General features: G+C 34.2%; 2 protein-coding genes across 2 annotated transcripts in view; one reads left to right on the top strand and one right to left on the bottom strand.

The window, feature by feature from the left end:
* The window catches only part of csrnp1a (cysteine-serine-rich nuclear protein 1a), an 811,199-nt gene that overhangs the window by 358,296 nt on the left and 434,128 nt on the right, over window positions 1–18,775 (bottom strand). The gene's annotated exons all lie outside the window — the stretch shown is intronic.
* On the top strand, window positions 5,529–17,284 carry LOC147846346 (uncharacterized). Its single transcript, XM_087240808.1, has 17 exons — window positions 5,529–7,192; window positions 8,050–8,358; window positions 8,837–9,064; window positions 9,733–9,960; window positions 11,300–11,557; window positions 12,379–12,473; window positions 12,590–12,637; window positions 13,113–13,491; window positions 13,635–13,805; window positions 13,899–13,987; window positions 14,215–14,248; window positions 14,626–14,720; window positions 15,181–15,228; window positions 15,363–15,741; window positions 15,906–16,082; window positions 16,193–16,281; window positions 16,426–17,284. The coding sequence occupies exons 1-17, from the start codon at window positions 7,075–7,077 to the stop codon at window positions 16,552–16,554; spliced, it is 2,874 nt and encodes a 957-aa protein (XP_087096934.1). The 5' UTR covers window positions 5,529–7,074; the 3' UTR covers window positions 16,555–17,284.

The following is an 18,775-nucleotide window of genomic DNA, read 5'->3' as shown; positions in this document are numbered from 1 at the left end:
GTGCTGTCGACTACACACATGCCAGTCAATGACAATGAGTAGGCAAAAGAAAAAGAAAAACACACTTAAACACCTGTCGCAAAATAAAATGTTACATTATTAAAATAAAAGAATGATACAGCGGTAGAGCGACCATCACACACTTCTCAGAGCTCGCCAGAACTGTACTGAGCACTGTGCTGTTGTCTAAGCTATCAGATTCAAGAACCAGACAGAACTGTTGTATAAAAAAAATATTAAAAGATATGTATATATATATATATATATATATATATATATATATATATATATATATATATAGAATTTTAAATAATGTACTTAAAAATGTTTGACTAATATGGTAGGGTTGTATACTAAACTAGCAGTATTACACTGTATTGTTTCAACGGGTAAGCCACTTAAGCTCTGAATTAGCCAAATAGGCTCAACGCATCTGTTTACTGTAGCACAAATCACTTTCTATATTCAATTATTTTTTCCATGTATTAAATAAATAAAATATGTACAGGCTATTTTTACATATTTTACTATCACAATAAGTCATAATTGGAAAAAAATATGATACAACACAAGATGTCTGACTGATCTCACTCTGATATGCAGTTAAATAAGAACATTCACTGAGTGGTTCTGTCATTAGCTATGTTTCCATCCACCTATTTATAGGCACATTTTGCATATGCGCATAAAAAAATGGTTGATGGAAACGCCAAGATGTGCATAGATTTTGAAAATGCGCATAAAAAACTTGTGCCAGGGGTCACCAACATGGTAGCCCGCCAGGTTCACATGAGTTCACACGCGGGCCTGTTCTAAAAATAGCTCACCATAGCACCACATATGAGTAAGCTGCATCTAATATTTTTATAGGTATTCTTTTTAAATCACACTTGCATTGATGTAAATTTGAAAATTACTTTGTTATATATTTTAAAAAAACTTTAAAAACAATTTCAGACAAATGAAGTGTTGCATATTGTTATTTATCTAACTTGTTAAATCATTGTTGACAGTTACTGTGAGAAATCATTAACATGATCAATGTCTTCACATAGATGAATATTATTAATTATTAATAATAACATATAATTAAAAGTAAATTAAGAAAAATGTGTTATTTAATAACTGGTAGTCCTTTACACTAACTGGTACCCAAGAAGTAGCTCTCAGTTTCCAAAAGGTTGGTGACCCCTGACCTATGCGCATAACTGATTAGGATAAACTCTTTATTCAATAAGAAAAGATGCGCATAAACTACGATGGAAACACTTTTACCGCACAAACTCCAGCATAAGAGATCATGTGTTGATAAAAAAAAAAATGTGTGTGAATGGATAAACCAGCAGGCTGAGCACATTATAAAACATCTGAAATGTTGTTTTGGTCATTCTTAAACGCCTTACCGTTTCAGTATTAGTGTTATTATATTATTAATGACCTCCCGAATCAAGAGCGTCTGTGCTCTGCGCCTGACACCTTCAAACGCCACCGCGCGTTCACTACATGTCAGGATTGCCTTCTGAGGTGTAGTAATTTATTAGATGAAGAAAAGATTGACGCTGCTTCTCCTACTGAAGCAAATTTTGTTTTTATTGTTTATATTTGGCGCCAGTTAATCAGGAAGTGACGATTTTGTTCGCTTTGACTCATTAGATGGAAACGCAGCTTTATTCGCACGTTTTGCGCATGAAGTTCATTCGCATATTTTGGATGGAAACAAAGCTACTGTGTTTAATCTTGTGCATGTCAACACCACAGTCTACCTGAGTATTGCTGCAGACCAAGTCTATCCCTTTAAGACCACAGTGTACCCATCTTCTAATGGCTTTTTCCGGAAGAATAACGCACCAACGTCATAAAGCGAGAATCATCTCAGACTGGTTTCTTGAACATGACAATGAGTTCACTGTACTCAAATGGCCTCTACAGTTACCAGACCTCAATCCAATAGTGCACCTTTGGGATGTGATGGAACAGGAGATTTGCATCATGGATGTGTAGCTGACAAATCTGTGGCAACTGCGTGATGCTATCATGTCAATTTAGAGCAAAATCTCTGAAGAATATTTCCAGTACCTTGTTTAATCTATGCCACAAAGGATTAAGGCAGTCCGGAAGGCAAAAGGGGGTCCAATCAGGTACTAGTAAGGGTCCGTGTGCGTGTACCTAATAAAACAGCCAGTGAGTGTACTATACAACTGACTTTTACTTAACTTTAGTGATTTAATTCAGAGATGAGTAATGAGGACACAAAGCACAGTTGTATTTCTCTATAACTAAACACAGAGACTCATTAGCTCTATAAACTAAACTTAGCATGTTTGTAAAATAAGACATGCAGAATGTACATAGCTGTGAATCTCAGGACCAGGAATGAAAAACACTGTCCTAAAGGTATTCACTCAGCTATCAGTAATCCAGTTCAACTCTGTAAATTACCTGACTCTTCTCCTCTCAACTTTTGATGTGAAGTGCTGCCCGTACGGCTGGATACTGCTCACAAATCATTCAATAAAGACAAAGGAAGTCCCAGCATTTCTTGACATCATGAGAGAGGCCTGAAACTGAAAGATATATATTGGATTCATAAAATGTTTTAATTAATTTAGCTTTGCCTAAATTACGCTAAAATAAGGAGACTCTATATGAAGCACACTTTCATGATGGCCAATCCCTTGATCCTGATCCTGTATCACTTGGTTTGGATATGTGGTTGTTTAAAGGGTACTGAAAAAATGTTGCATAAACACTGAGAACAGCACCACTGTTATATCAATATTTCAGCTCTAAACAAGTTAGAAAGCAACTGAGTACCACTTCTCCACATAAAATGAAAAGCATGAGTGATTTACTGAATCACTGACACCTCTGGCTAAATGACAAGCTTTAAAACTATTGGTTAATTTACGATTTGTTAGAACTAACGTTAAAGATTGTGTTGTGTTTGTGAATGAAACCAGAGTATGAAGGTGAAAACTGCAAACGCGCTAATAATAGCATTGAAGAAACAGGTAGCTGAGTTAATAGCTTGGAGGACCGTAATGTTGACCGCTGAACACAGTAAATGTAACTTTGGCATACTTTGTCAAATTAAAAACATTATCTTCGGTATAATGTAATTATTATCTTAATCTTTGTCGCATAACGTCCAGTAACTAACGATACATTTACATAATGTGAAAAGCGCGAGAAAAAAAGCGAAATTCACCACGTTTTCAAGCATCAAAATCTGTACTGTCGTTTCAGTAAAGCTATTAAAAGTGATTGTTTTGCTGTTTGTCGTGTTAGGCGACACGTTAAACTGTAAATACAGAATCATGTCAAGATTTTTAAGTTAATGTTCAAGTTCCCTCAAACTGCTTCAGGGAGTTTTGTGTATTTTAACCTACAGGACATTTATTTCTAAAATTACAAAACTGTTAACTAGTGACACTTTACGTTACACGGCCATAATTAAGAAATAAATGACGATTTAGTAAGAGTTTACGTTATTTGTTGCTCCCATAAGTTCTTCCCTGTCCTCTTGTTTGAAGATTACCTTTAAAAATGACGCCGCTGCGCATGCGCACTTGCGCAGATATCCAACAGTCAGCCTCGAATGCGTTTATGAATATTTTTGAAGGGAAAAAAAAACATCACATCAAGATGACACAAAAAAAAATCATTATTAAATTATTACATATTTCGATTTTAAAAATGCATTATTAGATGTTGAAGTATGATTATTAAATGCTGTACAAGTGTTGTTTATTATTAGTTAATGTTAATAAATATACTAAGGTTATATTATTATAGCTGTCTTTAAAAAATCAGATATAGTCATTGCCACTTTTCTACCTTACAAAAGCAAAAGACCTTTACTCGCTAGAGTGTTGAATTGAGAAAAATGACTTCAAAGATTTTTTTGTTGCCCATACAAATTAGTAAAAGACAGGACATTGGAAAATGTTTAAGTAATGACATTTATCTACATGAAAAAACCCTTAAGCTCAAACTTGACCTTTAACCCCTATTTTGAAGTTGCTGTCCTCTGCCTTTGTAAAAGGGACTTTGATTGTATCCATAAATGTATACATGTATATATCTATGGATTGTATCAAAGAGCATAGATCCTTGAAATTGTGTTGTTCCCACAATTTCTCACCACATAAATGCATCTTATGGAACAACTCTGACATTAGAATTAGAAATAAATGTATTTTTCTATCCACGTGATTTAACAAAAATATAATTGGTATTCTCTCAATTTTTGATAAGTCTGACAACTTCTTGTCTTATGAACAATTTATGTCCAATGATAATTTTCCATTACCTTTTAAAGAATTTAATGCTGTGCAAAAAGCAATTTCTTTAGCCCTAATTCAACTTATAAAATCTCATTTAATGTTTAATGAAAATGTTATTAAAGAACCAGAGCTGATCTTAAATGGAGTTAGTATATTTGACAAAAAATGTAATAATAAATATATTCAACAAATCTTTCAAATTAAAAAGTATAATGTTCCTAAGAGCAAATTTTACTGCATCCTTCATTGACCTAATAGACTGGAAAAAAGCCTGGCTATTACCTCATAAGTGCTGCATTCCCAATAAAACAAAAGAGGGTCATTTTAAAATTCTTTATAAAATATATCCAGTGAATAGTATTTTGGCAAAGTTTTTGGAGATTTATAGTTCATGCATATTTTGTAAAAGTGAAGACGAAACGCTGATTGACATATTTTTTCATTGTGAAAACACAAAAAGCTTTTGTAAAAGCTTATATCTCCATATGGTTAAATACATTGCTTCTTCCAGACACTTACAACTTCAAGATAGTATTTGTTACTATAAAGGTAAAACTGATATATCAGAGAACTACATTATTAACTTTTTTATTTTGTATGGAAAATATTTTATTCACAAACAAAAGTTCTCCAATTCGCAGCCTTCTTTTCACATTTTTTAATTGAAATAGATCTTTTTATTAAATCTCTTAGACTAATTATTAACAAGAAAAGTGATAGATTCTTGGATTATTAAGATAAATATTTTGGAAATATCACGGATACGTGAGTCCTTGCTTCCTCTTGCTGTATCTGTGTTTTGTATGTATCTTTGTTTAATTGTTTTATTTTTTTATTATTTTTTTTCTCTCTTTGGTTTCTCTTTTAATAAATTTTTTATATGTTTATATTATTTATCCTGATCTGTTATTATTATTGTTTTGTGTAAAATTGGATTTTGTATGTTTGTTATTGAAGTCAATAAAAAAATAAAAAAATTAATTAATTAATAATAATAAATAAATAAATAAATAAATCAAAGAGCATAGATCCACCAAGAGGTGACACTCTGTTGCTAGGTCAGCCATTTGGAAAATAAAATTCCAATAGAACAACAGCACGGATGACTTGTTAGACAGAATGAATCAAAATATTGAGTTAAATATGGGTTAATATATGATATATTCATACACCCCCATTGAAAGCAACATTTGAAACAATATCTCAATAAAAAGAAAAACAATTTCCAAAATGCAGACAAGACTACGTTTAAAGGGACTTTAATTGTAAGCAAAAAGTGAGCAGTCGTGCCAAGGCAAAAAGCAGTAACGTCCACATGACCAATATTACAGCCATATTTATTGCTATCATGTGCTTTGGCTGCATTTGCAAATAACTTCCAAAATATAATACATAATATATAATTAGTTAGTGTAGTTTGAAATTAATTGTTTACAGTATTGGAATATTTGAGTTTGTGCATTGTAATACTTGCACTGCATTGTTAAACTACATTTGCATTGATTTAGACTTAATTTTTAACTAAGTCATGACCTAGTTATCTGTATATCAGCGGTTACCAGACTGTATATCAGCGGTTCCTAAACTTTTTCAGTGTTGGATACTTCTTCCTTTTGCATTCTCTCTTGTACTTCTACTGCAGTCACTTTTCCCATTAGGTGCAATATTTGCAATTTAGATTTTTTGAAAATCCATTGAATTATTTACCTTTATGGATTTTTTTAAATAAATAATTTCTCAAATAAAAATATTAATAAGAAAAATATGCAAGTCTAGTAAAATTAGGTTTTCCATGTAACAACTAAAACCGCCAATAGGTGGCAGTAAGACACTGTCTTAAGACATTTGTTCAGTAACAAAGCAACGGTTGTGTTTATGAATAGGTCAATGAATCGACTCTCTCACGATTCAAAAACGATTTAGAAACGACTAGACCGATGATGTGAAAGCCAGCAGGTTGAAATGATGATCATAATTGTGGATTAAACATCTCTGTCCACATTAATTGCAGTGGATTTTATTGGGTTACAAGAAAAGGTAGGAAATGGTTTTAACTGCAAACTGTTCTGATTCATGCTGAATGCTAACACTGTCAGGGCATTCAGTCAACTAACCTTGTGCTAATAGTCAATATACTGTAGTCCCCGACTGCACTGAGTGAAAAATACAAATTATGAGGCAAAGTGGATTCAGTGGACAAAATAATTTAAGGCCATACTGCAAAAATGAGTACACCCTAATGATGGTTTTAACAAAACGCTACTACAGATAAACCTCAACCACATTAGTGAGTTTAAAAAAGAGTTTTTAGAGCAAAATAATTGTTTTGATTAAAATAAATTGTTTTCTTAAACGGTTAAAAACTTGCCTATTATTTATAAATTTATCATGTGAATACAAAAAGAAGACTCGAAAAAATGCATGACAAATTTGAATATGCTGAGCGATTTTATTGAAGCTCTCCATCAACCCCCCCCCCCCCCCCTCCACACACACACACACACACACACACACACGCACACGAAAAAAGCCACTAAAATGATTGACTATTACTTTGTATTGAATTTTTTATGAAGTTTTAAACGGGACAATCACGTTGCAGCTTGGTTTTATTGGAATTTAGAATGTCACGTTTCATCAAGTTCTAAAGATGACGTTTTGCTGAACAGGCGCCATTACTCACAATCCACTGTAGTGTGAAGATATACGAAGACTTTCTTCGTCTTTACTGACAGTTATTTGTTCGTAGATTTGTGCTTTTTAAATTGGTAACTATTTACTCTTTAAAATGTTTACATTACTCGGAGTAATTGCTTTAGTCCTGCGGGGAAGGACAGATAACAAACCCCACTCAGATCGAGAAGAACCCGTGGAGAAAAACTCTCCACCCACGATGACCAGTGATGGTAAACCACATACCGATGCTATAAGAACACCAAAGTCTGCATATAGGGCCCTACACTCGCTATCGTGGAAGTTTTTTATTATTAATTTTAAAACTTTATTTGTTAAGTTTTGTTAATCAGTTTTATAAAGTCTGTAACATACAGTCAATGTGTATCTAAAGTCGATTTAGTATATTTCTTCAGTTATTCTCCATATTTCCAAACTAGCACGTCAAGTTTCTGGACAAACTTTAAACATTTAGATCAAGTTTGCCTGTATACAATGTTTTTATTATTATTATTATTATTATTTTTTAGCTCAGGACAGTTTTCATCACAACTCATGTGCAGGAGATCTTTTGGTTTTATGCCTCATATATATGAAATGAATGAGCAGTATCTAATTTAATCAGCTTCAATCTGTATAGTAGTAAAGAGGCTGAATACGCTGCTTTGAGAATTTCAATTCTGATTTAATAAATATACCAAAGTGAAAATCTGTAATGCAGTACAGTATAATAGATATTGTATTACAAAATTCAGAAATGAACTCAACATCCTACCGTTTACTACATACAGTAGCATACAAGTTCATACTGTCATGCATTTACACAAAACTGAAATTCATTCCTTTAAGCTGAATTTAAGGTGATGTTTTATTTATGATGAAATGACATGGCAACTTAATTATTTACTAATAGGAGCTGTCAAAACACAAGAAGCATGACAAACACATCCATGCATGTTAAATTTACAAAACTAAACCTCACATAGTCACTTCATAATTGTTATCATTCAATAATAAGGCTAAATGATATTTCATTTATAAAATGTGAACAAAACAATCCTTAGTTATTACATATTATTTCTCTTTTTAGGTCGAGATATTGGTGATAGGACTGAACACCTGTCATTGGAGGAACTAAGCACCAGTGGTTGTCCAGTCCATGTTGACGACCACAGTGATGTCCTCCAATCTCCCATCACTGCACCGACCCTCCAAACTCCAGACCATGCTGCAGCTCAAAGTGTTGACGACGTCCCTACAGCCTGTGCCACGTCCGACTGTAGTGAGGATGATGTCCTTCAAGCTGCAGTGCCTTTGCTAGCTGACTTGTGTGCACGTGTTCTTCAGGACACTGAGCCACAGTCATGCCAGCAGCAGGATATGGAGAAAACTGTGACTGGTCAGTTTGTTCACTTCCACATTGAGTAATTCAATGAACATGCACAGATTAGACGGCAGTTTAACAGCAGTGTAATAATAAGTTTATGAGAAAAATGGCAAAACCTAGAAGTGCTTTTCTGTTTTGTCAATTGTGAATAATAACAGATTAAAACATTTGAATAAATGCCAGCCTGATTAAAATAATTAAAGAACTGGAAACACTTTACTTTAATGTTTGATTAGTTAATGTTATTTAATGTATTTGCTAACTAGAATTAAGAATGAAAATATCTTGAACAGCATTTGCTGTGAACAATGACAAATACTTACATTTCTTACCCATATTCAAAAAAGAGCAAGACAAACAGTTAGAAAAGACAATCAGCTAAAAAGTCACTTCAAAATGTACAGCTTGCATTATTATGGCTAATTAATCTCACAATTATTAAATGTGAATAAAACAATCCTTAGTTATTACATATTATTTCTCTTTTTAGGTCGAGAAATTGATGATTGGACTCAATACCTGTCATCGGAGGAACCAAGCACCAGTGGCTGTCCAGTCCATGTTGACGACCACAGTGTTGTCCTCTATTCTCCCGACTGCAGTGAGGATGATGTCCTTCAAGCTGCAGTGCCTTTGCTAGCTAACTTGTGTGCACGTGTTCTTCGGGACACTGAGCCACAGTCATGCCAGCTACAGAATTTGGAGAAAACAGTGATCGGTCAGTTTGCTAATTCACCATTAAGTAATTCAATGAACATGCACAGATTAGACGGCAGTTTAACAGCAGTGTAATAATAAGTTTGTGAGAAAAATGGCAAAACTTAGAAGTGCTTTTCTGTTATGTCAATTGCGAATAATAATAAATTAAAACATTTGAATAAATGCCAGCCTGATTAAAATAATTAAAGAACTGGAAACACTTTACTTTAATGTTTGATTAGTTCATGTTATTTAATGTATTTGCTAACTAGAATTAAGAATGAAAATATCTTGAACAGCATTTGCTGTGAACAATGACAAATACTTACATTTCTTACCCATATTCAAAAAAGAGCAAGACAAACAGTTAGAAAAGACAATCAGCTAAAAATGATTGTACAAAATTAAGGAGCACTCTGAATATTTATTGATTTCCTTCATTGACAGAGATGTGTTTGTCAGTGCAATGTTTCAGTATTCAGAACACGACTGAGCATTTACATCCAGCAGTGTCACTTTTTCAGTGTATGTTTGTTTGACTGGGTTTTACATTTATAATGGTGGGCTGCGAGACCCCAAGTAGTCACTTCAAAATGTACAGCTTGCAATAATATGGCAAATTAATCTTACAATTATCAAATGTGAATAAAACAATCCTTAGTTATTACATATTATTTCTCTTTTTAGGTCGAGAAATTGATGATTGGACTCAATACCTGTCATCGGAGGAACCAAGCACCAGTGGCTGTCCAGTCCATGTTGACGACCAGAGTGTTGTCCTCTATTCTCCCGACTGTAGTGAGGATGATGTTCTTCAAGTTGCAGTGCCTTTGCTAGCTAACTTGTGTGCACGTGTTCTTCGGGACACTGAGCCACAGTCATGCCAGCTACAGAATTTGGAGAAAACAGTGATCGGTCAGTTTGCTAATTCACCATTAAGTAATTCAATGAACATGCACAGATTAGACGGCAATTTAATATTAGTGTATCAATAAATGGTTTGATTAATTTACGCTTCAGTTAGGGAGAAATGTTTAAAATAGCTTATTTTTTATGATTATTATTTTATTTAAGAAAATCAAACATTTAAAACTGATTTAATAAATGCCTGCTTAGTTTCAAAATTGGGAACACTTCACAATAATGTTCCAATAGTTCATGTTAGTTAATGTATTTATGAAATAAGAATTAAAAATACTTGCACAGCATCAACATTTACTAATGTATTAATAAAATCTAAGGTTATTTATTTAAAGAGATGGTCCACCAAAATTATAATCTTCTATCATTTATTCACTCTTGACTTGTTCCAAACCATGTTTTGCTGTTTTGTTGAACAGAAAAGAAGATATATTGAAGAATGTTGAAAGCCTGTAACCATTGACATCCATAGTAGAAAAAAAATACTATTAAAGTCAATGGTTACAGGTTTCAACATTCTCTGAAGCATCTTCTTTTCTGTTAAAAAAAACAAACAATAAAAAACTCTGAATTGTTTGGAATAAATCAAGGGTCAGTAAATGATGACGGAATTTACTACTGTATTTTCTGTACTACTGTACTACTATAGTTAAAGTATTATTATTAGCCCCTCTGAATTATTAACCCCTCTGATTATTTGTTTTCCCAATTTCTGTTTAATAAAGAACAGATTTTTTTCAACACATTTCTAAACATAAAAGTTTTAATAACTAATTTCTAATAACTGATTTATTTTATCTTTGCCATGATGACAGTAAATAATATTTAACTAGATATTTTTCAAGACACTTCTATACAGCTTAAAGTTACATTTGAAGGCTTAACTAGGTTAATTAGGTTAACTAGGCAGGTAAGTTAGGGTAATTAACAAAGTTATTGTATAACGATGGTTTGTTCTGTGGACTATCGGGGGAAAAAAGTAGCTTAAAAGGGCTAATAATTTTGTCCTTAAAATGGTGTTTAAAAAATTAAAAACTGCTTTTATTGTAGCCAAAATAAAACAAATAAGACTTTCTCTAGAAGAAAAAATATTATCAGACATACTGTGAAAATTTCCTTGCTCTGTTAAACATAATTTGGGAAATATTTAAAAAAGAAAAAAAATCAAAGGGGGGCTAATAATTCTGACTTCAGAATTCTGACATTTTGGGGCTACAACACCCCAAATAGTCACTTCAAAATGTACAGCACACTTTAACATGGCTAATTAACATTTCATTAAAAAAAGTTAAATAAAACAATCCTTAGTTATTACATATTTTTCTCTTTTTAGGTCGAGATATTGATGATAGGACTGAATACCTGTTATCGGAGGAACTAAGCACCAGTGGTTGTCCAGTCCGTGTTGACGACCACAGTGATGTCCTCCAATCTCCCAGCACTGAACTGACCCTCCAAACTCCAGACCATGCTGCAGCTCAAAGTGTTGACGACGTCCCTACAGCCTGTGCCACGTCCGACTGTAGTGAGGATGATGTCCTTCAAACTGCAGTGCCATCAGTTCCTCAGGAGAAGGAGAAAACAATTTTCGGTAAGTTTGCTACCTTGACACTCATTCAGTAATTCAGTGAACATTTACAGGTTTACTTCAATTTAGTAGGGTGTAAGGATAAACATTTCTGTTCAATTTTATTACAGTTTGAAATAAAACAAGCAAAACTTAAAAAATGCTTGTTAATTTTTTTTTACCATTTATTACTATTACAAACATAAAAGTTAGAGGACTAATAATGTGACAAAAAGTGAATTCTACATAAATCAATATACAAATAAATTAGAATATATATTAGGATTTTTCAGTCATTAAAAAAAAAAATGGACAAAAATTATTAAACCTTTGCTGCATGAATAAAAATAAAACTAAAAACTCTGCCAAATGTTATCTGACAGAAGAAAACACCAGTTACATTTACGTTTATAATGAAACATTTTTCACCTTTATTCAGAAAATGCTGAATTCTGGAACACTGTGAATATTTGTGAAGTTGTTGTACTCACTCTTGTTCATTCATGCACAGATGTGTTTGTCAGTGCAGTGTTGCAGCAGAGCACTACTGAGCATTTACATCCAGCAGTGTCACTTTTCCCCTCAAATGTCTTTTTGTCCATATTTTGTACACACTGACTGAACTTAAAGTCCTGTACCGAAATGGTTAGGTGCGAATAGTTAGACCCCTACAGTTTAGTGGGCTGTGCTTCAGACTGACTTCAATATACAGATTGTTTAAATGTTGTTGATAACTAGTATTCAGCTAATTTGTCTTTAGAAAATAAAAAGTAGCTCTTAATTGGATTTAGTAGTAGTAAGTGCTGTCACATTTTATTCCCTCATCTCTGATTTCTCTTTAACAGTCATCAATTCACGCCAATATGAAGTTGGTGATGAGCTCGGTGAAGGAGGTTTTGGAACCGTCTATGCAGCGACTCGTTTGGATGATGGACTTCAGGTATGGATCTGAACAGCAATATTAATCTAGCCAATCATTTTTGTCCTGTTATTCTGGTCTCACCATTGCCTTTGCTCATAATTCTAACACATCCACTCTTTTGTTTTGTTGATCAGGTTGCAGTGAAATACTGCTCGATGTTCGACACAACGTTCATCCGCATTGTAAGAAAACTCTGTTTCTCCTCTGTTCCACAATTTTACATTTCAAACACGTCATGCTAACATTAAAGGATGAGTTCACCCATAAATAAAGTTATGTTATTAATTACTTTCCCTCATGTCAGTCCAACCCCCCGAGACCTTTATTCATCTTCAGAACACAAGTTTAAATATTTTTGATTAAATCCTAGATCAACTCTACATACAAAGCTTCAAGAACACTTTTAAGACTAAAAAACAAAGGTTTTGGTTCCTTTTCTGGACTTTGAGCATCTCATTGCTATTGATGAAGGATGAGGGATTTGTGTTGCTAAGATGAAAGAAGCTCTCAGTGTATTGAAACAACATGACGGTTTTTAATAACTTAATTGGGTGAATTAATTCTTTAATCACAGACAGCAAATGATATTTTAGTAGACAATCATCTGTTTTCAATTCTTTTACCACTGATTCATCATAAAAACCTTCTTTCTTCTAGGATGGTTTTGCTCAACCACTTCCAATAGAAATTGTTCTTCAAACCCTTGTGAATCAAGGCCCAAGGGTTCCTGAAATTATTGAGCTTCTGGACTGGAAGGTGGAACGTGACTTCTACTGCATGGTCCTGGAACGGCCCATACCCTGTCAGCCCTTGAACAACTTCATAGAAAGCTATGTTGGGCCCATTGATGAAGATGACATACGGTTCATCATGAAACAGGTCGTATTCGCAGCTCAAACTTGCTGCCAAAGAAAAGTGTTACACCGAGATATCAAGCTGGAGAACCTTCTGATCAACCCGGACACCCTTGAGGTCAAATTGATTGACTTCGGGTGCGGGGATATCCTCGAAGATGAGGCTTACACAGACTATTCTGGTACGTATAATCCCTTTAAACTGTGGTGATGACTTGAGCTCTCATGAAGTAATTCACTGTTGTGAATCAACAGAATTCTTGCTTAGTAATGAATATTCAATTAAACATGCCTTGTTAACTGAAACAAAATCTCTTTCCTCCAGGCACAGCGGAGTATCGTCCTCCTGAGTTTCTGGAGACTGGCAAATACCACGGAGAACCAGCGACAGTGTGGTCTCTCGGAATAGTCTTGTTTGTAATGCTTTTCTGGAAGTTTCCAACAAGACGAGAACTGAATACGATCATGAATAAAGACATAGAAGGCCTGTCAGAAGGTGAGATCTTCATTTCAGCACAGAACAGTTGTAATTTGAATTACCAAAAAATAAATTTCAAGGTGATCATGTCTCTCTCTTCTTTCTGCACAGAATGCTGCGATTTTATGCGCTGTTGTCTCAAGATAGACCCCAGAGAGCGGATTAAACTGGAGCGACTCAACCGCCACAGCTGGATTAAGGTAAATACATGTTAATGAGTTTAATATTTTTGATTTGATAAGTTAGTAGACAATACGCATTAGATTTACAGTTTTATGTAAAGCTGTATAGTCAGTCCTAATACACTATTTTATATTCATTCTTCATGTTCTTTAATGTCCACTTTCTTTACTTTAGGCATGTTGCCTATATTTGTTTTATGCAGGTTGTGTGATGACACTAAATATGATTTCTGTTTCTGTTTCAGACTAACGAAGAGAAGAAGAGCAGCGAAATAATGGGTCAGTTTGGTAGTTAACCCAGCACACGCATGCACACACACACTTTTATGGCAATGTCTTTATTAATGTCAATATTTAATCAGCACTCAAATGTTTTATGTGTTTTGTTTAATAATAGATGATAAATAGCACAACGGTTTTTCCACATTCAACAAGATTTCATTGTTCATTTGTTTATGTGTGTGCGTTGAATATGTATATTTTACATGAAGCATAAATATTTCTATAACTACTACAGTTCATTTAAACTGTCCTGTTTTGTGTGAATTTAGGTACAAATACTGAGTGCGTATATGAATCAGACAATAGTCTTGGATTAAATAAACTCTCTACTGATTGACATTTTATATCAACATCTTTGATTTTTCTTTTGACAGTCATCAACTCATCCTCTTATGAACTTGGCGTTCTGCTGGGTAAAGGAGGCTTTGGACTTGTTCAAGCTGCAACCCGACTAGAGGATGGCCTTCAGGTATCATCAATTTTCATCAATTATTATCTAGATCACCGCTTTAAATCAGAGTATCAGATAAAAAATAATAGATAGATATGTGATTCTTATTTTTGGGCTAAATTAAACTGCTTCTTTGTTAACTGTTCAGTGTTAATGACTGAAAATCAGCCTGATCTCAAGAGAAAACTGAACTATTTTAGCTTTTGTCATTTAGTGGCTAATTGGTATGAATTTATGAGTTCATTCATATGAAAAATGTGATTTTTAAAAGGATGCGTGGCACCAAACTCCAGCCCTAAACCCAAATGTCAACCTGGATAAGCAAATCACAAGAATGAGATTGTACAAATTCATACGAATCAGCCACTAAATCAAAAAGTGACAAATTGCCATGAGATAGCATTGGACAAATGTGAACTCTGAACACAATAATTGTGTATAATTCTATAACACATGCTTTCTTTGTTCTGTTGAGCAGGTGGCAATTAAAACTGCCTACACCGAGAACGTCAAGTTCATCGACATTGTAAGTATGCTGTGCTCTTCAACTCTCATTCACTGTTTCACTTTAAGTATCTATAAATCACTAGACAAACTGTAATTGTCATCATGTTTTACACAATATCCATCCAATCATCATAACAAATATATTTCTTCCAGGACGGCTATCCGGAATCACTTCCAATGGAGGTTGCTCTTTTAGTTCTTGCAAACCAAGAGCCCGCAATACAGGAAATAATTAAGCTTTTGGACTGGCGCGTGGATGAGGACGAATACATCATGGTCCTAGAGCGGCCCATGCCCTCTGAAGAGCTGCTCTCCTTTCTCCTGCGCCAAGAGTCGATCATCGATGAGGATGGGGCACGGTTGATCATGTGGCAGGTAATATTTGCAGCTCAAACGTGCTGCAGACGCAAAGTCTTTCATCGCGATATCAAGATGGAGAACATCCTGATCAACCCGGACACCCTCGAAATCAAATTGATCGACTTTGGATGCGGGGAAATCCTCACCGATGCTCCTTACACAAGTTTTGCTGGTATGTATGATCCCTTAAACTGTGAAGTGAGTCTCAAACTGTAGTGATGAGTTCACAATAGACTCTGAGTGAGTCAAGCTCTCACATAGCATCATAGAATGGAGTCCACTAATCGATTAATACTGTCGATCTGGTGACTAATGATTAAAACCTCTCTCATTCAGGCACAGATGACTATGTCCCACCTGAGTATCGGATAACTGGCGAGTACCACGGTAAAACAACGACAGTGTGGTCTCTTGGGCTACTCCTTTATGTGATGATGTGTGGAGATTTTCCAAATCGACACGACCTGCAAATGATCAGACGTAACATCTGGACCAAAGATCACTTGACAAAAGGTAAAATCTCTATTTGGGTCAAGGAAAGAGGTCAATCTGAATAATACAAACTATTATTTATTAATTAAGTTGTGGAGTAAATCTGAGCTCTCTCTCTTCTTTCTGCACAGAATGCTGTGATTTGATCCGCTGCTGTCTCCAGATCGAGCCAGAGCAGCGAATTGAACTTGAGAAACTGAGTCTCCATGACTGGTTTAGGGTATTATTTACATTCTGAACATTCTTTAATATTTGCACTCTTTTTTATCTTCCTAAATTTTCATAATTGTTTAAAAATCTTTTTTAGATGTTCTTTGGTTAATAATGCATTAAATAGCAGACCTCAATTTTGTTTTTGTTTCAGCCTGAAGACGTGGAAAGACCTGCACCTGAGAACCGCATCGTCCATCAGCAGTCAGAGGATCCCTCATTTTTTAATATTCCCTTCTTTTTACTTGTTAGTTTTTTCTTTAGATATTATTGTATATTTTAGTATGACTGATGATAGTAGTTAAAAAAAACATAAACACTTAAAAAAGGAAGTTGTAGCCAGCCATGACAGCAACCCTGTGCCACCTCAAGACCAGAAATCTTCAAGACCCCAGACTCAGGGACCGACTGATTCATCAGCTGTTACGGCATCCCCATTTTCTATTGTATTTTTTATTAATTTATTTTATCAATAAATATTTTGTTATTTTGTGGAAATACTAATGGTAGTTGTGCAATAAAAAATAAAAACATTGTTCGGCGACCATGTAAGCAACCCAGTGCCGAATGAAGAAATGCTATGTGAAACACACCATAGTGATGTGCAGAGCTCTCAACCACTGCAAGACGAATGCACAATATGCACATCAACCATGTACATGGTACATGCTGAACTGTACATACAAATTACCTACATTTTTTAAATATAAAGTGAACAGGAAGTGTTTGTGGAACAACAGTGTTGCGACGGAACATAAAAGATCTTTGCCAGGGAACGCAAAACTATTGCGAGGGAAAACAAAACCCTGGGAGGTAACGCAAAAACTTAAAAATAGATATTTACCTCATTTTCCTCCCACTGAGTTTTTTTTCCCCACCATCATGTCCCTTCTGGGTCTCAGTAAAATAGAAGGTACCAAACTGTATCTTTAATGTTCACTGTAATGTGATGTTTACTGTTGTATTGTATGTACATTTTCTTTTTGTTCAATAAAAAATATTGCACTCAGAAATGGCATCTCCATTTTTTTCATTTCACTTCTTTTTTTACTACTTTCGTCTTGAACTTTACAAAATTACTAATGACAGTAATGCTATAAAAATAAATAAAATAATAAAAGAAAAAAAAGTTGTACGATGGCCATAATAGTAACCCAGTGCTAAGTTAAATTCGTCATTGTTTTAAATGTATACATTATATTAATTATTTTATTGTATATATTATTTAGAAATAATATATTAAATTAAAGCATATATTAGTGGTGCACGGCATTTACCCACCAGTCAACCTCAAACAATTTACCCAACAAGTTTCTTTTAATTCACCCAACTTTTAATTTCAGCATTAGTACAGTCCGCTAAATCAATAAGCTGACAATAAGACCTTGAAAATAGTGCCTTTTCAAAAATTTTATTCAGAAGAAAATTCTCCCTTACCAACTTCGATGGTAGGCAGAGAAAATATAGAAATAAAGAAACAGCTTTGGTTTGAAAATAACAGAAAAGATGTGAAGGTGGCAGATCTAATTCAGAAGAAAACATTGCATTGGTGCAGAATATACAATCCTTAAACAAATCTCTGAAATATAGTAAACCTACAGTATCTCTTGCCACACCATAAAGCATGGTCAGTGACTGATAGAGGAAACAAGTAATTCATGGATAGTGGCATTAATGAAGAGGCGGATTTAGCTTAAAACGGGACCTAAATTGAGACCAAATCCTAAGGGTTGATAAGACAATTACATTATCTGTAAACTTGGAGCCATTAATAGGTAAAGCGGCAGTAAGTAAGGCCTGTAAAGGAGTGGGAAGACATGATTTTGCCTCTAATTTGCATCTGGAAGCATTAGATGAGTTAAACCAAAACATAATCTTATGAATGTTAGCTGACCAGAAGTAAAACTTAAAGTTGGGTAGAGATAACCCCACACAGTTTACAATTTTCAAGTAATAGTTTAAGAATACTAAGAATACTTTACCATGCCACAGAAAGGGTGTAACAATTTGGTCAATAGACTTAAAAAAGCTATTTGGCAAAAACAATGGAATACGCTAAAATAAAAATAATAATTTAGGGAGATTTATTCATTTTTTTTCATCATAATTTATTCATTTTGACTGTGTTAATTCTTGCAATTAAGGAAGAAATGAAGATTGTGCCACCTTTGGGGTCAGATTTAGATTGAGCCAAAAAAGGAGAATAATTAGTGGAGAAGAGAGATGAAAGAGATCTGGTTTTAAACATCTTGGGATAAATGTTACCAGATTTACACAGCCTAAATGAAACATTAGAGTCTTTAAGTTGCAATGCCAAAGAATTAAAAGGGTAACTCTCACTCTTCTGAAAATTAATTTTACAACCAGAACATGAGCAAATTTTGTTAAGAAAGGAAATGATAGAAGAAATGGCAGTGATCGGGTTACAGACATAATACCAAAAGTCATCGGCATAAAGTGATAATTCAGTTGCAATATCAGAACGGGAGATTCCTTCAAATGAA

This window comes from Danio rerio, chromosome 2, assembly GCF_052040795.2.
Source record: "Danio rerio strain M-AB ecotype USA chromosome 2, GRCz13ab, whole genome shotgun sequence".
Classification (NCBI taxonomy): Eukaryota; Metazoa; Chordata; class Actinopteri; order Cypriniformes; family Danionidae; genus Danio; species Danio rerio.
The sequence above is the reverse complement of the archived record's forward strand: the minus strand, read 5'-3'. Positions and strand labels throughout refer to the sequence as shown.

Coding starts and splice junctions, on each gene's coding strand:
- LOC147846346 (XM_087240808.1), top strand. CDS start 7,075: ATGTTTACATTACTCGGAGTAATTGCTTTAGTCCTGCGGGGAAGGACA. Junction 7,193..8,049: donor ACCCACGATGACCAGTGATG/GTAAACCACATA, acceptor TTCTCTTTTTAG/GTCGAGATATTGGTGATAGG. Junction 16,282..16,425: donor GTCTCCATGACTGGTTTAGG/GTATTATTTACA, acceptor TTTTTGTTTCAG/CCTGAAGACGTGGAAAGACC.